The sequence below is a fragment of the Tachypleus tridentatus genome, chromosome 13, assembly GCF_004210375.1.
Source record: "Tachypleus tridentatus isolate NWPU-2018 chromosome 13, ASM421037v1, whole genome shotgun sequence".
NCBI lineage: Eukaryota > Metazoa > Arthropoda > Merostomata > Xiphosura > Limulidae > Tachypleus > Tachypleus tridentatus.
Genome location: NC_134837.1, coordinates 90,542,582 through 90,565,892, shown reverse-complemented (window position 1 = coordinate 90,565,892; position 23,311 = coordinate 90,542,582). Strand labels below are relative to the sequence as shown.

Here is a 23,311-nt window from a genome sequence, read left to right as displayed (position 1 = left end):
CAGGATTGATCCACAATGTATTCTTCAACCTTGGATGAATAATATTATTTCATTGTATGTGAAGTAAAGAAACTCAAATTAATTAGCACATTGAATTAGAACAAAAATATATACTACTTGAAGATTTCATGTGAGAAAACCAACATTACAGATTGATTCTTTTAAATATGAATTGTACATTTATCCAAATTACAAATTCGTCTTATGAAAACCATGTTTTTACAATAAACAAGTTACTTCAAATACCTAACCTAGTAAGAAAAACAACCAAAATTCAAAAATATGTCATACAATTTTGTGTTTCAAAATTTTAGTTACCTGCTCTGCTTGGAGTTCTAAATATTTTAAAGGAAGAATTAGGCAGAAAATACATTGTTTTACTGTATCAGTAAATTTTCAGAGTTTTCTACATTATTTTGCTTACTAAGTGGTTTATTTATTAAACTTGTATATAAGGTCCAAAAAGATTAAGTATTTGGATGCTATTATATTAAATTGACTTAGTAAATCAAAAACACATGGCAGGCCACATCATTTTAACTGAATAATGCAGAAAATGCTGAAAATTAAATAATTTATTTTTACTCTGTTGATTAATTGATAAAAAAAAAAGCTAGTTTTTTTTTCTAGTAGCAAATGTAGACTCAGCTACATACGTTCACAGTTATTAGCTAGGAACATACACCTGGTTTAAATAACTATCAAATGAAAATCACCTACACTGAAAAACTCATAAAACAGATTTGCTTAATTTTGGACTGATTTATTAAAACTCTGAAACCTTTCATAAGGATATAACATAATATTCAAGTAAATATTGTAACTATTATAAGTTATTTGAAAAGCAGAAACTGTGCAAATGGATCTCACCAAGGTATGTACTCATTTCCAAATTTAATGAAAATGTGTTATATTTTATGCATACTTATCTTTAACAATACATATATCTATATAGACATTAACTAATCTAAAAGTTGGATGCCCAAATAACAAGGGAAGCAATAAACAGCCAGCATTCTACATAATGAGTAATTTGATAAAACTTTATGTACAAATTTTCAATCAGTAAATGGTATCTAGAAAAGCTAGAATACATTTCAGGGACCTTGTACATATTTTTAATTAATGAAAAATATTACGTATGTGTTATTATTAAGCAAATGTAATGCATGTGCCATTAGTTGAATGGACTTCTGTTGTTTATATTAGTGAAGTTCAATTTAAATCAGAATTCAGCAACTGCATGTCACATCTTTTTGTGAAACTATTGAGTATTTCCAGTTAGATGTGGAGGTGTTGTAGAATGACTTGAATCAATTAATAAATTGAACTAATATTTGCCAAATGATTCCTATTTACATTATTTAGGTTTTCATTATGAGGAATCACACATTTAATATAGATGTTCTTATTTTAACATCCAAAAGCCAATTGCACCATAAAGGAAAGTACTAATTTGATTTTTTTCCTTCGAATACACTAAATTGATAAAATTCTACATGCAATTTTTTTCCATCAAAATACTAAAACAGCCAGTGAAATCTCATCTCAATTACCAAAAACATCAATAAGTTTACAATTAACAAAGAAAGTAACATGTTACAGTGCCACCCAATTTATTATAATTAAAGATCTTGGTACGATGGTGGATATATCACTCAAGCCAATAAGACAATGTTCTGTCACAAGTATAAAGCTAATATAATTTTAGGGTATATTTATAGATATATTGATCACAGGTGAAAAGAGGTAATTATCTCTTTCTCTAAAAATCACTAATTAAACTTCACTTGGAATACTGTGTACAATTTTGGTCTCCTTACCTAAGAAGGATATTGACTTCTTGGAAAGTGTTTAGAGGAGAGAGGATAATTTTAGAGAAGGAAAAGTTATATTACAATGATAGAGTAGGAACTCTTAACTTGCTTTCTTTTGAGAAAAGGTAAAAGATGATCTTACTGAAGTTTCAATACAATAAAAGCTTCTTATCTCTTTGTACCGTTTTAATGTGTTATACTGCTGGGTGGGATTTTATTGATTCTATAGTAAAAATAATGCCAAGTACAGTTAACATCATAGTAGTGAATTATTTCTTTTATAATGCTTGCTATGGATAAGTTAACTGTGATATTCTTTGAAGGTCTAAGTTCACAAACAAACTTTTTAATATAATAATTGAAATTACTGTAGACTTAATACACTAATAATAATAATTAACAGAAATTTCTGACTAATTTACTGGTTAGCTTAACAGAAGCACTAACTCATTATGAATAATTTTACTCAAACGATATTCTCTTGATCATCAATTACTTCACATTAACCACTTGATAATCAACTATTTGTATTTATACAGACCTTTCACTTCTATCAATTGCAAGACGTTTCTAACTTGATCTTTATGCCATACATCTTTTAGCTAACAACTAAATGAAAACATTACAAAACTATTCCCTTCTGAGGTTGTTAAGCCCCTTACACAATTCTAATATATAACTAAGATACTAGAATTACAATAAACTGTCATAGTCTTTTTTTTCGTTAAGTGATTTTCTTTTCTGTTGGTTATGGCAAACAGATGGGATGGCCTCTTGTCCCTCGTTATCACAGCATAGTTCACATGATTTTTAATACTTTCATACAGATTCCTGGCACCCAATCCATTACAAATAATCCTTCCAGTGTTTTCTTAATACTTAAAAATGTTCAAGTGCTGGTAGGTCGGAAAGATGACTGTTAGTTTGTTGTTTGGTTTAAGAGATTTATTGGTGCAAAGCAATGTGTTATTTGCACCTAATTACTAGTATAAAAATAAAAGCAAAAAAATAAAATTTTAAAATGTAAAACAAAATCAAGTTAAAAGCTAAACAATGTCCAAAAATCAGGTAACAACTAAATAAAATTAAAAAGGCCAATGGCTTACAAAAAGCTTAAAACACAATCAAAGTGGACAGTGTTACCATTGCCAATGACACTGTCTAACATCTGGTCTAAAATGCTACTGCAGCTTACATTTGTAATGACAGTATGAATGTGGGTAATTACGATCCAAGTGTCACAAGGCCACATATTGGCAGATCAGTCCCACATAAAAGAAAATGATTGGTTAAGCAGTTGTGACTAATGTATAGCTTAGTCATGATAACTTCCTCCCATCATTTTTTCTACAAACTAGATGGCTAAACAACAACAGTAGGTGTGATCTGGAAAAAACTGTTATGAAGGTGCTTATCCAAACTGACTGCCAACTGGTGCAAACCCAGGCCTTGATCATGAGACTAAAGTCCATATGCAGAACAGAAATGTCTGTTACAGCACCAGAGCAGATAGACTTAGCTGTGGTGTTAGCATGTTAGTGCCCTAGAATGCTGGCAATGCTACGTATTCAGAAAAACTGGATAAAATTGGATGACAGAGAAAACTGTGCCAATTCTTCAAAATGTTATGAAAGAACAGAGTGAGAACAAGTATTAAGTGATTCTAAAACTGGAAGAGAACCAAAAGAGTATAGAAACTGTACAACTAGTGTATTGCTTAGCTTCTGTGTGATCCAGGGCAAGAGAAATGGCATACAACTGGGCAGTGAACATAAAAACTGCAGAGGGATTCTGTGAGCAACCACTGATCCACAACAAACCTTGCAGAACCTACAAAGTCACCTGATTTCAAACTATCCACAAAAAATGGGAACTGAAGAATGATTTGAAAAAAAATTATGGTAAACAGAAGATGGTACTTTAAACTGGGAGTATCTGCCTTTCTCCAGTGACTGAAAAAAAGCTCACAAGTGAGATAGTAATGAAACACAGCAGGATGGGTTGATCATCAGACTCAGCAACATTATCTGATGATAGATCCAATTTAGCCAGCTGCACTTAGATACACAGATGAAAAGGATGAATGGTAAACCATCTATTCTGAAAAAGCACACACAGCAAACTGAGGAAGAAAGACACAATCCCAGGTGAGATGCTATGGTAAGAATCAAAGCTTGGTGGCATATTATAAAGAAAGTTACAAATGTCAGATGTGAAGATGAAGTTTATGGAACTCAGTGTACAAACTCTAGACTCACTGTGCAGAGCTGAAGTCCAAGATGTACAGGATTCAACACCTTCAAGTCAGAGGCTCTGGCAGATCCATAAACCATAGACTCATAATCCAGCTTAGAAAACATGAGGACATAAATGATCTTCATCACATCATATCAATCTACTGTCCAAGAGGTAGAAAAGAGGATATGGAAGATATTCAGTGCCTGTGTTATTTTACTTGAAGCTGCTTATTGGGAGGAATAACAGTCAGTGAGTAGTCAAACAGAAGACCCAATAACTTTGTCTCAGGAACCACAGAAAGAACAACATCACCAAGGCTGAGCTAAGATCAGGGTGTGAACTCTGTTGAGACAAATATGAATATCAATGGTTTAAGAAGAAGAGAAGGTGAAACCATTTGCTGTGGTTCACTTCAACAAGCAAGTGGAAGTAGTGTGAATATGCCATTCAATAAACCTCATGTTCAATGACCTACAAGAAATGTAGAAGTTTTTGACATAGAATGAATTACAACAGAAGGAGGAAGTTGTTGAGTGATAGCATGAACCTTAATAATGAAAAGTCTATCATTCAAGACTATACCTTCTTATGTGAAGGACTGGGAAAGGGTCAAACCCACAAAAATGTGGAAACTCCAGTAACATAAAAAGTTGCAAATACAAATAGGCAAATGGATATGAAACTTGTATGAATGGAGGTCCTGCAAAATAATAACTTCTAATCCAAGTAAATATGTAATTACAGCAAAACTACAAATCAACATGGTCAGCAGTAAAGTTTTTATTTGAAAATGCATTGTTTCATCAGTTGGGTTCCCTTGTTATTAATCTTTTCAGTCATAATCCCAATAGTGTCTCTCAAGGTAGAACCAGCTTAGGAAATTTAAGTTAGTCCTAAATACTAATCTTAAGTTTAATTCTAATTTTAAATACAAAGTTTATTTACTTCTCCTTTTGCATAATCGGGTGGTTCCACAGGGGGGTACTTCTTGGGTTGGTCAAAGGCAACATTTTCCATGAACCATTTGAAAGGTTTACATTTCAGAGTTTCTCTCAATGCTCTCTGTTTTGAAATATTACCCGGATCAAGATTACGGTAGTGAGGTCTCCGTTTATAAAGGTATTCTTTATATTCATCCATCCAGACTTCAGCTACACGCTTATAATTCTACAGAAACAAACCAATCTTCTATAAAAATTACAACTTTATTTATAAAGAAAACATTAACTTTACAGGATACTTTATTAAAAAGAAAGATGATTTTGTTTTAAAGTTCATTCATCAAACATAAATTATTATTATTAACCTTTTAAAAAATAATTATTTTAGTAGGATCAAGAAAGATAAAATAAATCTTTTATTTGAAATATTATATGTTTAGAATTCAATTTAATGCAAACAAGTATTTACCTGTAAAATACAAAAAAAATTCCCCTTTGAGTTGTTAAGTTGTAAACAAACACATGACTGAATACTGAATATCCTTGACACAATGCATGAACTTACTTTTATTTCTCCACTCTTCCACCCAATCCATGTGCAATAAAATGTGGAAGGTGAAACCTGAATTGTTCAGTTGCCATCATAATGGAATCATATATCTTCTGATTGTAATAAGATGAATGCCTCGTAAACAGGCACCCAAGGAAAATAAAAAAAAGACCCACACAAACTTGAAAACAGAATTAACAAGTGTAAAACAGTGCAATGACATAACCTATTAGGTTAAGAAAATGAAATAGTAAGTTCTTCTCATCCAAGTTAGAGCTATTACAAGGGACAGAAGCAAAGGATATGCAAATTGAGCAGTCCAAAGTTCTAACATGTTGATACAAATTGTTACTTTTTGAATAGTCCAAGAACAACAGTGATATTGATTCTTTTAACCCTGAAATCTCTGAAAAGATGAGAGAAAGAGAAACAAACAAAATTCCCACTCTTACAAACTGTTAATTCAATCAAAACTTGAGAATTGCAAGAGTAATGGGTAGATTTGTTGATCCTACATATTTATGAAGTGAGATGCCACAAAGAAGTGGTTAAGATCTCATTGTATATGAGGCATGTGCATAAATAAATGACATTTTGTGATGAAGCTATTATACCAAAAGCAGAAAGAATGTGATGACAGAAGATGTAGAAGAGTGTGAACAGAAGGATCCAAAGCTTACAGCTTACATCACCAAAGGAAATAGCTTCAAAGTTCCAGCTGTACCAAATACTGGGTTGGTTCTTAATTAGATTTTAAGTCACAAGTGATTCACCTCTGAATTGTAACAAGTTGGGTGTAATCAAATGAGTACATGCAAGACTGAATTGAAAAAGAGGTCAGAATAAGTTAATTGTCAGTGTAAATGAGAGAGTTGATGTTGGTGTGATGTATAAAACCAGAAAATGCTTTTACCACTTGGCCAAAAATGTACAGAAATGAAGCCAAGTTGAAGAATAGAGATTGAACTGATAAACCACTCATAATTGGACAAATGAAGACGACGACAGATGAATGGGGTACAAAATTAAGCATCCTGTCACCTCTATTACACCTACTCTTGTCATCCAAGAGCCTTGATTCTTAGAATTGTAAAATTTTAAAACTCTTGTCCAGCTATTAATAATGAAACTTCCCTAATAACCATATACTTCTCATTTATAAACTAGGTGTATTTAAATGAAAACAGATCTGCAATCTCCTGTTTTACTCCAGATTGCAAAACGGTGGGAGTAAAAACCTGGAGGGATGATAAATGATTTGCATTGCTATTTTATGAAGATGTGAGATTTCCTAATGAGGAAATTGTAAGTAGATAAAATCAGAAGAAAGACAAAAACAGAGATGGATGATGATCAAAGTGAAAGTTAAAACCAAACTGAAGGACTTGTTGAAGCAAAGAGTCCCAGAGAATAAAATAAATGCCAGAGATGACCTCCCCAAAATTCCTGATGGAGGAATTATCCACAATAGGATAAAAGTAACAAGCAAGTCAGAAACACAGAGCCAACTCTGCCCATTTACAGTATTTATCCAATCAAAAGGGTTTAAAGTTATACGTACATAGAGCAAGCATTTATTAGAATTAGACAAAGAAGGTGAGAGAGAAGAAATAACATTATTTGCTTGTCATTATAGAAAATGATGAAGCAAAATGGAGTACTAAACTCCTTATCACCTCTTGCTTCTCCTGAAAGAGAATCCAATTTACATGGAATATATGGAAAGACAAAATGATGCAGAAAAAAAACTTTTGAGATCAGCTGAAATGTGGATAGAAAAGAGCAATAATATGAGTGAGATCTGCTGTTAATGAAGAATGCAAGATAGGTATTTGATCTTGACTAAAATCTAAGGATCAAGAACTTGAGAAGTAATGAGTTTGGGAATATGATATGCTAAAAGTCCTTTCACATGATGAATGTAAGAAGTATTAAGGCTACTAATATTCTGTTGGTTTCTAAAGCCAACAACAACAATTCAAATATCAGAAGGTGGAAAAAACAATGATTCAACTACTCAATTGGCTATCATGGCATTGGTACCATTAGATGCAAGAGAAATTGGTTCAAATTTTAAAATAGAACATATCTGAGAGAAAAAAAATATGAAACCAGCAAATACTTGTTTGCATTAACAAACTAATTAATGAAGCAGTCACAAGGTTTATTTATATTTTAAATTTTGATTGTATATCAGTATGATCTGCATTTTTCTTATTATATAGTGTCACACTAATTTTTTTGTTCTTGTTATCATGCAGTTCATCAACAAAAAGTATCCAGATACTGATTCTGTTTTGTACTTACCCTACCAACAAAATCTCCTATGCCTGGATTTGGGAAAGGAGCAAACTTCCGAAACATGTGTCCACTTCGTGAACATGGAGCATCCACCATTTGCCCTCCACACTGCCATATCTTAAAAGACAACTCATATTGCTCACCACCCCAAACATCTAGTCCCTCATCATAGCCTCCTAATTCCCAAAAAAATTCTCTGTCAATGGCAAATAATCCTCCTGCCATAACAGGGCTTCTGTTGAAAATAAGGGAGCACCAAAAATGTATTAAAAACATAAAGAACAAAATTCTTCACAGTCATAATTATACATCAAGAATAAATACAAGCATAACTAATATAAAAAAAAGTATAGTACAAATGCATCATGCTCATTCATCTAAACCTATGAAAACTTTAATGGAATGAAGTTTAAAAACACACAAAAAAAAAAAAATAATACAATAATAAAACATTAAAATCTTAAATATATATAACTAGAAGGACTTTAGACCAACAATTTGAATTTAGAATATTTAATAAAATACAAATAAATAACTATAAACAGGTCTTAAATTTCAAATCTGAAAATAAGAGTTATTGTTTTTATACACAGAAGAGGTACCTTGTTAAAAAGAAAAATACTTTAACACATAATAATATGCTACATTATACACATGATGTTTTTTGTTGCTTTACTCACTTTAATGAGTCTATATTTATAAAGGCATTAAATAAATAGAATTTATGCTACTAATTTATTATTTTCAGTTATTCAGTAAACAAAGTGCTTGAGGTCCTAAACATTAATACAAAGCCAAACGTATTGTTTTCTGTAGGTAACACTATTTCAGAACTGATTTTAAGGTATCTATATTTTTTTTTTCATTCTTGTTTGATTCTGAAGAAGAACAAGGGTCCTTAATATGTAATGACATCATAAACAGACAATTCTGAACAGAAGCTTAAATTGTAATTTTAGTACACATAGATAAAACAAACAAACCTGAAAGGTTCAGTTGGATGTTGTAGATCTTCTGGCAGTAATGGTAAGCGTTTATAATAAAGTTCCCAATCAAAAGAGCCCCTAGCACCTTCATCTTGAGCCCTATAGGCAAATGTTTCATAATCTATGACATCAATGAAAGGACAAACCACAGTACGATGATCCTGAGCTATGGGTTCTGTATGAAAAAGAAGCAACCTTGCACTTTTAAAACTAATAACAAAATCCTACATATTACATGAATTTATTATGTATTTACATCATTACCACATAAAACAACATTAACTGCTGCAGACATGTGAACAATCATTTATTTTCTAATGTAATGCAATCATATATGAGTATATATGATTTGTATGTATGAGTATATACAAAGATAGTTTAATTTGATTATTTGAAACATGATTTTTTAATGGATGTCAGTCACCTATTGAAATTTGTAATAATTGAAAATTAATGAAAAGATGATTCTGGTTAGATTTACCAACAAAGATGGGGGAATAAATATTTTATACCATTAACAAATACATGCATAAAATAAATTACCAAAACATTTACTATACCTATAATTCTAGACACAAAACTTTATGTACTGTTAATTAATTAATACTTCTATACATTATAAAAGAAATTGAAAATTATTTTACTTATCTGTAACTTTTTTAGCTTTAGTATTTTATAATAAAGGAACTGAATGAAAATAAAAGTAATTAAAGTTGTAAACTTTAACTAAATAATAATATATGCACCTTTGACATGAGGTTGTTGTCCTTAAAAATGGTTACAATATGTTTTTAAATAGAACATAAATTCTTTTCATGAAACTTAAGAATAATAATCTACTATCATATGACAAACATAATTCTCTATATAAAAAAGGTTTTTCTTTAACAGAAATTAAATTTCTTTATTGCAAAATAAAATGATATTCTCAAAATTGAACCACTTGAATTTTATTACCAAAGCTGTTACAACTACATTAGTTACAGTTCTGAAAATATTAGATATACAAAGATATTTTTCACATAATATAAGCAGTACAATAGAAATTCAGAAAAACGAGAAGAGAAAATATTCTCCTTTATTTTAGTTACTTACATATACTTCATTTTTAATTCTTTCAGTTTTTTAATGTGAAACACTAAAAAGCACTAAAACAAATAGAAACTTTGATACCTAAGAGAGGAGGTAACCAGTTGACATTAGCTTCTGTGTGGGAGTCTAAAAATATGACCACATCTCCTGTTGCTTCACGTGCACCCATCAGTCGAGCTCGAATCAAACCTTCTCGTTTTTTTGCTCGAATAACTCGAACATTACTGAAATGTCTTTTGACATAATCTTCAAGAGCTCCTTTAAGTTCCTCTGAAAAATAATAAAACATATCAAAATGAATAAATTCAGTTGAATTCAAAGTTGAATCAGCTTACAACATTACCCCAAGAATACATGATAGCTGTTTATGGAGGCACAGTTCATTCTAGAAGATGCCTAAGCAGTAAATCCTTTAATTAGCTGTGGTTTACTTAAAATACATTTATTCCTACACTAACTGAATTTCCATTTCATTCTAATGCTATTTTTCTTGTTCTAAAATAAAGATGTTTTTTTTATTCTTAAACAAAACCAAAAGGCTAGAGAATGTCCAGGGAATTTGTCAAAGAGATAGTAAGAAATCTGAGTAAATTTTTAATTAATTAATTTATTAAATATAATTCCTCTTAAATTATAATTGACTTTTAGATCTATGTTAAGTACAAGAGAAAAGCAAAGGTTATTTAAATGAAAGTTTCAAAAATGTTTGAATATCAGAGGATTATTTTACCTTTGCTGCTAAAATCATCAACTAAAATAACTTCTTTGACTAGGCCAAGTGGTGATCGATTCAGTACACTAGTGGCAGTACGCAATAATGTTGTCCAGTGTTCATTGTGAAAAGGAACAACAACACTAGCTGTTGGCAGTTTGGACAGATATAGTTTACTTTTACACCTACAAAAATGAACCCAAAATACATTTAATAATAAACATTTCTAACATACATTTGTTTACATACAGAGAGTTGAAGAATTTATTACAATAAAAATAAATTAAATCAAAGCCACAGCCACAAGTTTTACTGAAGTGCTTGAATAATCAAGAAACTTTTCAGTCTCCCATTCTTCAACATTTGATGCTTACATATGTGAAGGTCAGTATCCTCACAATAATACATGAAACTGGTGGAAATATTTTTGACATTTTCCATGATACTTCAAATAAACAATACTCTTCTCAATCCTTATGCACAACCCTCTAAAATTTAACTTCTTTTATGTCTCAAGAATTTTATATAAATCATCTATACACAAAGGTATAATAACTTTTTATGCATTAACTGGATATTAGTACTTGGTGGCTCTACAATGTTTGCTCTAATTTACTGTATATGTGTGAAAGACTTTGTACATAAGTGAAGTTATAGTCCCAAAGAAAGACTGAAAGAAAATTATTCCATTATAGAACAGTACTAACAACTGTTTCTAACTTAGATATCTCTCTCATATTTGGCATTATAAATTAATCTATGACAAGTCTAGGAAACTTTTCATGATATACTCATAAAGTATGAAAACATTTATTTTAGAATTGAATTTTAACATCAATTTAGGTATAGTATTTCCAATATTAAAGACAATGAAACTTATATTTTTAAAAAAAGTCTCTCTTCATAAAATGCAACTTTAAAATGCAAAGAAAGCTCAAATGCACATCTCAAATACATCTAATGAACTATGTCAACTATTAACTGTGACACTATTAACAACATTATATGTATGCTCTCATACTGGGACACCCTTCTGGTGATTTTCAAATTTTAAAAGTCCAAATCCACTAGTAAAAAACAAAACAAAATACATCCTAGCACAAAGCATTGTGAGAATTAAAACATCTATTTATTTCAATGAAAGGGATCCAAAGACCATTTGGATTGGTCAACTGTTTTCACCACTCTCACTAGTATACAGTTGTGTGTTGTCTGCCAGTCAGTAGATACTGAACTGATGTTACATAAATCACTTAACATTCCATTTGTACTGTCATGATTATAATAAAATGTGCATCCCAAGAAAAATTATGCACTCTGTAGGCTACAACACAGTATGACATATGAACTTCAAAAGTAAGAAATATTTGTTACTTTTAATATTGGGTTTAGTTACTCTTGACATAAAACACTTTTGGTGACCATGGCTAGTACATGTTGTCATTAACCATCTTTTTGTGGTATAGTCTTTCCCCTTTTCTTGTTTTACCACAGAAGAGTTAAAGTAAAATTATTGTAAACAAATATTTTATTTATTTGGTCACTTCTATGTGTTTATTGACTTTTCTGCCTATGTTCAATTTACTTTCTGCATAACACTTCCAGATTCTGCATTTTACAGACAATTTAAAACTTATCTGATGGATACCACTGGACTTCAATACCACGTAATAGCTAAACAAAGATAACTTTTTGGTGCTGTATACAGGACTTGTTCATCTATCTTATACTATATTTAAATTCACACAGATCATTTGATAGACAGGAAGAAGTCGAAGAAAAGTTAAACTCTTGAGAGTGTGAAATGGACTATAAGAGCCACTCTATTAGTATTATTTTGAGAGTTATGTCTGAAGCTTTGATTTGTTCCTGAGATCATGAGGTTGATAGGCATCTTGATAAATTGTTCTGGATGCCTATGTCATAACAATCTCCAACTGTCATTTTAAATGCACTGAAGTACAGAAGAGTAGGGAGGGGTCACAGTGGTTTCAAGCAGCTGAGCACTGCGACCTCAGGCTTAGGATATCAAAACCCTGAGATGTCTGCACCACATGATTTCTGGAAGAAGATGGCACTGCAAGAAGTTCTGGTACCCAATGACTTGATAGAAACTGACAATAAAGTGTTATATCATACCTTGCACTGTCATAATGACTACAATGGCTCATGTTAACATGTGCTGTTGAAAACAGTTAGAAAAAGGCATGCCAGTGATAGTGAGAACATCTCAAACTCTAGAAAACCAGGGTTTCCCAAAATATACATAGCTCATCAACTGAGTAAAAGCTGGTAATATGTTTCTGTTAGCACCAACACATAATAATGTAGGTAAGTTAAAAATAAGTAAGTGCATCATTTTTAGGGAGATGGAAAAAGATGACTTTAACTATTTTCTAATAAGCTTCAAGTAAATTGTTGTTTGGAATGAATACGTTCTGGGACAAGCAATACAATGTCTGATGCCGAATCTAGTTGGTCCTATTCTTAATACCTTAAAACAACTGCATGAGTAGCAGCATGATGTCTTGGAAACAGTTGATGTGTTGTGCTTCATTTCCAACCCAAACAAGGATTGAGCAAGCTATAAGGCCATGTTAAAAGCTCTAAAGTAAAAGCCTCATGAAAACTTGGATACTTATATGAACAAGTTCACATCATTGCATGGTTCATAAAGCCAAGGAGTTGGATCAATCACATATGATATATGCCAATGAGATACAATGGCACAAAGTTTAGTTTATAGTGGATACTGATGTAGTCAGAATATTATTCAAATTTTTGGTGTATTAGGGACTATATGAAAAGCCACCACTTAGCCAGTGAGCAAATCCTTACTCTGGGGAATGAAGATAAGACAAACATGAATGGAAATGTATATCTCTAACTTCATTTTGGTAATATAAAATGCTGAGAAGAGATTATTTTCTCTGTTATGGATTTAGAGAATGGTATTTTAAAGAAAAACTACAAAATGCATTAGCCACTTTTGCAATTCAACACCAAAACCATCAAATACTAACCAGCTTAAACCAGAGAACAGTAGATTATGTGTTTACATGTTCCAAATAATATGGTAATTTTTCCATTATGTGCAAGCAATATTCCATATTGTACTACAACATAGTTTCAGTACACATGTAAATACTGTCTACTGCTGTGACCAGACTGGTGAATGAAATTCACTATCATCTGCAATGGTGTTAGTAAAAAAGAAGGAACACCAAAGTTCTCTAAGGGCTTTAGAAAGGAAAATGTGATAATATATGCCAATATTTTTTTCTGTAAAGTGCATATATGAATGTTTTGATGCATTCTTAGATGCCAATTTTTTAAATATTCTAGATCTTTCTTCTGGATACTTGAAAGTCAAGATGGGCCATAAAAACAGACCTTAATCTGCTTAAAGAACTCAAAAAAGATGGAATGAATTATATGTCATGCCACTAGGTCTGTCTGATGCATCTGACACTTTTCAGTGTAACTTACACTTAAAGGACACTGTTGCAAGTGTGCCATTTTCTCTAGCCAGATTTATGCCAAGACAGTAAGTGATAGTATAGCCTTTGTACAAAGTAAGTTGCCTAGAAAGAAAACTTGCCATATCAAAAGAAACTCTCTCTAGGTAATATTACTAGGTGTAATTATTTGTATGCCCCAAATTTAATAAAAAAGGGCACTTGGTATGGACTGGCCATTATCAATTACATCACCACAAGAGAAGAAACTTATCTATTCATTGGTAAAAGAGTAGCCAATGAGTTGGCAATAGGTGGTGATGAGTAGCTGCCTTCCCTCTAGTCTCATACTGCTAAATTAGGAATGGCTAGCAAAAATATCACTCATATAGCTTCGTGCAAAATTCAAAAAACAAACAAAATTATTATAAATTGTATTATTATTTTTACATTAAAATATATTTGTATTAAAAAAGAAACTGTGCGTATCAATGTTGTTGGCAAGTACCATAAATTGGACAAATAGACATTTACTTAACTTCCAAGTCTAAATTACATTTTAACTCAGTTTAGGCTATTTGAAAATTGTAATACATAATAACGTCCATAAGAAATTATGTGCATCACACATTCATTAGTGTTTGTAACAAAAATGAGTTATTGCATCATGGGAGCCAGTGCATTCACTATGAACAATGTAAGAGATGGCATCTGTGTCATACCTATCCAGATGGCCTTTTTTCTAGATAGCATAGTATCATGGCTTGAAAGGTTGTTAGATTTAACCTTATATAGTTAATTGAACCTTTTCATTATCAACATTTTAATGAAATCACGAATCTTTCAAACAGTGTGTAAATACATGTTTTAATTAGAGAATTGTGGCAAACTGTTCAATAATTTCATCCTGATGCTGATCGAACATATGCATTACAAACATACATCTCAAATGTGTATTTACTGTTTGTCTGTCCTCTGACAATGGACAGTGTGAGATACACTCACCAAATTTAAACAATTAAGAACAAGAAAATTTGTGATAACTTAATTCTGAGAAAGGATCCTACAGAATAAACTGCTATACAGAGACATTGGTCAGACCATGATGCAGTTTGATCTAACAGTGTAGCAAGTGTTGTAGTTGTATTCACTTTCATGTAAACTGTGCTTTTATTCTATTATGTTTAAAGTTCATTTCAGTTGTATATAAATTTAAATTTTAAGTAGTTAAATCCTTGTTTGAATTTGAAATACTTTGTATTTTTTTAAATTTTATGTGTAGTTTTGTTTAACGTTGTTTATAAATGTGTACTGGTCATTTTTCCTGATTTACTTTTATTGATTTCCTTCTAAAACATATAGATTGATTATGTTTTGAGAAACGAATAAACTATTCTTGCACACTAATTTTCTGAAAAAAATAGGCATAATGAAGTTAATGTTTGCAAAATAACAGTAGTCTTACTGAATGGCCAGGTGGTTAAGGCACTCAACTCATAATTTGAGGGTTGCAGGTTCGAATTCCTTTCACACCAAACATGCTCGCCCTTTCAGCCGTGGGGGCGTTACATATTTATGGTCAATCCCATTATTCGTTGATAATATGAGTAGCCCAAGAGTTGGCAGTGGTGGGTGATGACTAGCTGCTTTCCTTCTTGTCTTACATTGCTAAATCAGGGACGGCTAGTGCAGATACAGAGATGCCAACCATTACGATCTGAGCGTGATTATTACGATTTTGGTGTATACATTACAACTATACGCTCATACAGACAAATATTACGACTTGTTGCAATTCCCAAATTATTATATATTATATAGGCTAATACAATAAAGTGATAACTTGTTCCCTTAGGGCTTGAAAGGGGTGAAAAGAAAATTTCTAGTGAGATACAAATAAATTTGATAATAAATAAAAGACATAGTCCAAATGGCTACTTGCGATAATCATATTTGTGCTTGAAATAATAAAAAAATATTTGTATCTCCGACGTCTACCAATAGTTTGAGTGCGGTGCTTCTCCATACTGGGTACAAGGGGGGATCCATAGTTACGTCATCAGTGTTTGTCAGCGCTCGCGTAGATGGGTATTTCTCGTTTTCTAAGCGGCATAGAAACACCAATGCGATCGTGCACGAGTTGGAAAAAAAAAGAGGCCTTGTTCACCAGATTGTCATGTTTCTGGCAAATCTAAAAGGACTAAAACTGTGAATCAAAAATTTAGGAAAGAGTATAGTGCAAAATATCCGGTCATTGCATCAAAAGTCAGTGACAGTCATGCGTTTTGTACAGTTTGTCAAATCGATAAACGATCGTTCCAGATATACAAAATCGGCATCTCACCAACAAAGGGCTGAGGCGTAGACAAAAACGATGCAGATAACGGCATTTATGAGTAAGAATTCAGAATATGAAAAAGAATTTCAATTTTTTTTTTTTAATTTATTTATTAAATACACAAAACACAGTCATAAATGAGCAATCTATAGCAGTAATAAATAATAAAATAATAATAAACAGCTTAGAGACATTGGTCAGGCCTAATAGCCGCAAATTATAAAGAGTTCTGTCTACAATCATTACGTTCAGTCATTTGAAATAGTTGGCATCTCTGCAGATAGCCCTCGCGTTGTTTTTCTCGAAATTCAAAACAAACCAAACTGAATAAAATAAATCAAATACTACAACATTTTATGCGCACTTTGATGCGTGTGTTTAACTGCCAATTGATGCATTCTGATTGAATAAAATAGAATAAATAAATTATAAATTTGAAAATTTTACAGCAAGTAAAGCTACATAGGACGCATATATAGTCTTATTGCACAGCAAAAAGTACTGTTGAAAAGAATTTTCCCATCTAATATAATTAACAAATATTTATTTTATCTGGGATTTGAAGAGTAAGTTTAAGTTCTAAATTTACTGCCAAGCACTACAGAAGAAAATATTCTTACATAAACTACGAAAACTATTGTGGTGTTTTGTCTAACTGCAGGTTCTCAAATAATGTATATATCTTATTTCTGTATGAGTGGTCCAATAAACCTATGTCAAATAAAAAGAAAAAAAAAACGAAAACTAAACTGTAGAGGCCAAAAAATAGAAAACTAAAGTTCGAATCACGATTGATGTGTTACATTTTTTGTAATATTATATCTATCACGTTTTAACACGCTACCTTTGAACGCAAGGGATAAATCCAACCAGTTTGGATTTAACTGTTAACTTAATTTTGTCTGAAAACTCCGTCCATTTGTTATAAAACTGATAACATATATAAAATATATTTGAATCAAACAGCCCAAAGCAACACGCTACTGGTTCAATAAGAAGAGCATTTAACTTGTTAATGTTCACCATTGCTAAGGTGAAATAGTACATTTGATCACAAAATACACGTTGCAAACGCAAAGCCTTTAGGGGTATTTCAATACAAAAACATTTCTAAAAATAGTTAGAAACAGCGCAAGATTGATTAAGTCTTTAAAAAAAACAAATAATGCACGAGTCCAAAGTATTATTTTGTGATAAGCTATCTAAAGTACACATATCCTCGTGCGAGTTCGTTTGAGAAAATGTTTTAAGACTCTTTCTAACATTTGAATTTACCATGGGATTTCTTACATACAGAGTTACAGCTAACGGTTAAATATCTAGTATATGCTTTTTAACGTAGTTACAGATATGAACTTTTACGACAGGACAAATATCAAGATGTGAAGACACTGCCCTTCTCCTTGTAATTATCATTTCTCCTAGGATTATAAATCAGGTATAGTACACATTTTATCGTTTAATTTTTAAACACAATTAAATATTTAGACTCGTAGTTGGCGTATAGTGTTAAGTAAGACTTTGTTACTAGTGAGAAGTACACGTGCGATTGAATTTACTATATAAGACCAGACGTCACCTAGTGCTTAATGTGCCTGGATTTTAATGTAGAGTTCATGGTGAGCGCCCTGTTACCACAATAATACATACACACCTTATGCTTGTTACATTCAAATCTCACTATTCGATAAAATAAGAGTAGCCCAAGATTTGTCTGTGAGTACGTTAATAAGCTGCATTCTATCTAGTCTGTCACTTTAATATTATAGACTACGCACAAATAGCCATTGCGTAGCTTTGCATGAAAATTGTAAACACAAATTAATGGAGTAGAAACTCTTGTTAATGATTTGTACAAAATGAAATTCTAAAGTATATTTGTGTCTTTTGGTAAATTTTATTACTGAAATCACTATTTTGGATCATTTTTTCCCTTAGCAATAAAGTTGCATACATAAAAACAAACCGAGGGTAAACATGAAAATTATTGGGTTATAACTGCCAAATATTATGACTAATTCATCTATTCAATTTTGTTTTATGGAATTCCAATTTATTTCGACGCCTTTATTCCTACTTGAATGATATATATGAAAAAAATAACGAACTCTAAAAATTTTAATCTGTGTGGAACATCATATAAGGATTGCTTAGTATAGATAACGTCTTTGTTGTTCGTGAAAACGGTTGTATTTTTTACACCAAAGCAAAAAAGAAGTACATTTACGAATGAAAAAAAGAACGTCCAATACTGTTGTGCATACTGTTGTAAAGGATTCCTATGTTATCTTCTTCAGGCATTGATAATCCAAGAAAGCTATTCCGATGATATAGGGCTACAGTCGCTCGTGTTGCGGCCATACAGAATTTACAGTGCAATAAAATAAGGGACTACATAATACTGCTACTTTGACTGGCTTCACAATTGGCTTTGGCATAGTATAGTCTTCGAATGCTGCATGTGTCCACAGGACGGAGACAGCGAAATATATCTGTGTATTGTACGCAACAGAGTGTGATTTAAAAACAAACAAATATCAAAATCGATTTAGAAACTGTTCTCCTTTGCCCTTTATTTCTTTTTCGTTGCCGTTTAATATGTTTTTCACATATCTGACAATATTAGAAAAAAAAACTTTATTTAGCTTATGTGTCTTTTACAGCTTTTTGGAATAAATTTTGCATAATGACACTCGTGCATACTATTTCATCTCAGCACTTCGTAATTTGGGATACAATGAATTTGGCCTTTCACAGTTGTACTTACATTATTAACGCCTATGTTATCTTTTGTTTTTGCTGGTTTGTGACACAGTCTGATCGCCTCACAATTTCTTAGAGTAAGCTCAACGGCTTACAATGCTAGAATTTGGGGTTCGATTCCAACGGTGAATAAAATACATTTTGTGACAAAAATAGTTAACAGATAAACATAGTTCAGTAAATTAGGTGAATCTGAATTGCTAATTTTAAATGCTTGAATTTCATCAGCTCTGTATTTTCTTGTCGTTCCTTTAGAATACTTTGCTTTGGAAAAAGTTTTCAAAGTATTTTATGTTTTTGTCTCGTACGTCTTCAAGTACATACAATAATGAAAACAATTTTGTTTTGCGAATTATGTTTTTTCTTGTATAATTTGCTTTTGTCATGTTCAAGTCCACCAATATCCAAGAGAAACGTTCACAAGTAACCGCAAACCGCCATTTTCATAATACGTTATGCAGATAATAAACAAAACAAAAACAAACATCCAAGTGCGTTCATTTACAGTAACTATATAAATCTTAATGTGTCTCTCCTGATAAGAACCGATGTAACCACAGATAATAATAAACTCTCAGCTTCAGAGCTTAGATCTGCAAAGTACATTTCATGAAGATAGGTTATGTTCGCGTAAAAGTATTCGAGGGCAATCTGCGCTAGCCATCACTAATTTTGAAATGATATACATAGAGAAGGCAGATAGTTAAAACCACCCCTCGCCAAATTTTGGGGCACTTTTTACCAACGAACAGTATAATACGACTGATCGACGTATCATAATGCTACCATTAATAAAGGGCAAGAATGTGCAACGATGGGTCGTGAAATCCACATATAACGAGTCGAATCCCCTAAATACTAGACTATACCAGGCCTAAATCAAAAGTATGATAAATATTTAATAACACGAAAATTTTGCGTATTTGCATATTAATAGCAACATCACATTAACCTTTAATACCACATATAAGATAAATTATATCATAACAGAATGAAAAAATATTACACAAGTAAACAATATATTATAATAGGCAGGTAGGTAATAATTAAACAAATCATTTCGAAATCAAGTGTTCCGGTTACCTTGGTTCGATTAGCTTGGAAATGACTTTTGATGGGTGATTTTACTCGTTTTAAGATAGTTACAATCTAATTACTGGAAGAAATATCAAAATATAACAACAAAAACTTTTACAACACACATATATGAAAAAAAAAAAAAACTTTCTGATTATCATTCAACAAGCTCATGGGAGTTAAATTAGTTTTATACATCTCATAAGTAAATATTTCATAAGTTTGGATTGAGTTTGGTCATGTGGGGAGTTTTACCACCTGTATTTATGCCATTGCCTTTTATGTAACACAAAATCCAATTTCAGTTTTATCATTCATCGACTGATCCTCACAGATAATTTAACAACATAATGCAAATTGTAGTCTGTCATAAAAGACTACAGTTCTTTAACAGTTAAAACGTTTCTCTACCTTATCCAAAAGCTTCTTGGCAAGTCATTAAAAAACATGATTTCATACAGAATGCTATTAAAGCTACCAAACAACACCCTGTTGCCACTGCCTTATTACGTCCAGCACACAGTCGTTGTTAACACCATGAATATGCATGTTAAAGATTACAACTATATACTATCAACACAAAAACATGTTTAAAATGAAACTTAATAAGACAATTATATTTCTAATTAACTAAGAATGAAGCTGTTTATGCAGATTTACTTAAACAAGCTATTTTAATGATATACCACGATCAATTTTCACTGAAACTGTGCATGATTTAACTGGCGTTCTCCAGCTATTTGAATAATATTACTTTTAAGTAGTTCTCTGAAGGTTGGGAAACAAATATGATTGTATAAAAGTTTGTTTGATTTGTTTTAAATTTCGCGCAAAGCTACTCGTGGGCTATCTGTGCTAGCCGTCCCTAATTTTGCAGTGTAAGAATAGAGGGAAGGCAGCTAGTCATCACCACCCACCACCAACTCTTGGGCTACTCTTTTACCAACGAATAGAGAGATTGACCGTCACATTATAACGCCCCCACGCCTAAAAGGACGAGCATGTTTGGCGCGACGGGGATTCGAACCCGCGACCATAAAAAAACGAGTTGAGTGCCTTAACTAACCTGGCCATGCCGGGCCTGTATAAAAGTGCATATATTGTAAAAAGTTCAAGTTAATCATAAATATTTATTGAATGTAAAGTAACAATTTACATCTTTTCATAAAACAGTTTTTTCTTTGTTTTTCTGTGAACTAAGATAAAGATAGTAATAAGGGAAAACTTATTTGACTTTCACTGTCGCAGTAAGCGTTTTTACACGAGTACTTCTGTATAATTGTAGCAAGTTTTTACTGATTTTTTTATACAGTCAATGTACTCTATCATTATAAAGAATAGGATGCCACCTTCAAGAGTTTGTTTTCCTTACATTTTGCCCCAAAACACATGGATTATTATTATGCGTTATTTCTACTTTTGAAGTGACAAACAAAATGCAAGACAGCTAATGAACTCCACCCACCGCTAATTCTTGGGATTCTGTTGTCAGAGAAACTAGTGGTATTTGAACATCACTCTTATGATACATTTACAAACTTAAAGTCCAGAGAGCGATGTGTGTGTGTGTGTGTATATATTGCGGTGACATGATGTGACCACGGAACTCCGGCTTCACAGCACGACACTGACCACTCGCCATGGTCCACCAACTTTCAAGTCACACTTCTTTCTACTATTCCACTGATCCAATTTTCATACCAAGTTTTATTTAGTTATTATTAAAGTATTTTTTGTTCACTTGCAGTCACTTGAGGGAGCTTAAGTGTTTGTGAGTTTCAGCATTCAAACATGCCGTAATGACGAGAAAACCCACTTGTAGAGAAATATATATATACTCTTCAAAAAAAAAAAAAAACGCAAAAGGCAAAATATGAAACAAATTGTTAACAAGTTTATTCCGGATAGTTCTGTATGACATGTGTGAAACTTTGCACATTCACTGCTGAACATCCAAAGTCTTCAAAGGCGAAGTCCACGCTCACTAGTTGAAGTTTAACGTCACTCAACGTCAATAACGAGTATGCCCCCGTGAGTATCAATAACTGCTTGGCATCTCCTGCCCATGAAAGCGATGAGATGACGAATCACATCCAGTGGAATGGCTGTCCACTCAGCCTGCAAAGCTGCTGCAAGCTGAGGTAGAGTCTGAGGTTGAAGTTGTCACCGTCGCAAACGTCGGTTCAACTCGTCCCAAAGATGTTCGATGGGATTTAAATCCGGTGATCTGGAGGGCCAGGGAAGAACGTTGATGTTGTGGTGTCTCAAGAAGACAGTGGTTAGTCGGGCTGTGTGAAAACGGTCGTTGTCATGTTGAAAAACGTCGTTGACGTTCACCATGATGGGTTGCACATGGGGCCTAAGAATCTCGTCGACGTATCGTTGAGCTGTAAGATTCCCTCGAATGTGCAAAAGGTCTGTTCTGGCATTGTAGGCGATGGCAGCCCACATCATGACGCTGCCACCACCAAATCACAAAATTAAAGTAGCCTTACTTATACAACAACTCAAGCCCAAAATAAACCAATACAAGGGAACACCTTTATACCTGTATTAATAAATATAATCAAACATCTAAGCACGCCCTTTACATTCCTACACTCAATTACACAACCCCCTTCAAACATGTGGTCAGCTATCAGTCAGTTACCTCTTTCTTTCTTTGTGAACCTGATGATGACCGAAGAAGGTCGAAACGTTGTTCGCTCTTCTACATAAAATTTCCTCAATCTATACCAGCCGTTTTTAAATATATACTCAAATATTCGTTTCTAATTTTTAAAGTTATCTTCTACTTTCATTTCAAATTTGTAATGGTACAGACATGATTTACTATTTGTTTTTAATGTATATGTTTGATTTTGTTTTTTAAATCAGCAAGAACGCACGAAAAAGCAGGTTGATTAGGCTCTCTTTCATTTAGATATTAAATTTAAGGTTACTAATATGAAACCGTCGATTTCAATGCTAAGAAAGTACAAGTAGATAATTTCATTAGTGCTCGCCTCACATTTAAACTTGGAAGCTCAGTTACGAGT

General features: G+C 32.3%; 1 protein-coding gene across 7 annotated transcripts in view; it reads right to left on the bottom strand.

The window, feature by feature from the left end:
* LOC143240928 (putative polypeptide N-acetylgalactosaminyltransferase 10) overlaps positions 1–23,311 on the bottom strand; it is a 165,579-nt gene that overhangs the window by 5,526 nt on the left and 136,742 nt on the right. For all 7 annotated transcript variants that reach the window (XR_013022057.1, XM_076484188.1, XM_076484189.1 and 4 more), the window contains 5 exons: positions 10,656–10,822; positions 10,007–10,195; positions 8,831–9,008; positions 7,854–8,082; positions 5,001–5,222 (listed from right to left, as the gene is read on the bottom strand). Coding sequence is in view for 6 of the 7 variants with exons in the window: in XM_076484188.1 (XP_076340303.1) it covers positions 5,001–5,222; positions 7,854–8,082; positions 8,831–9,008; positions 10,007–10,195; positions 10,656–10,822 (985 nt within the window). In the remaining variant the exon portion in view is untranslated. The remainder of the gene's footprint in view (positions 1–5,000; positions 5,223–7,853; positions 8,083–8,830; positions 9,009–10,006; positions 10,196–10,655; positions 10,823–23,311) is intronic.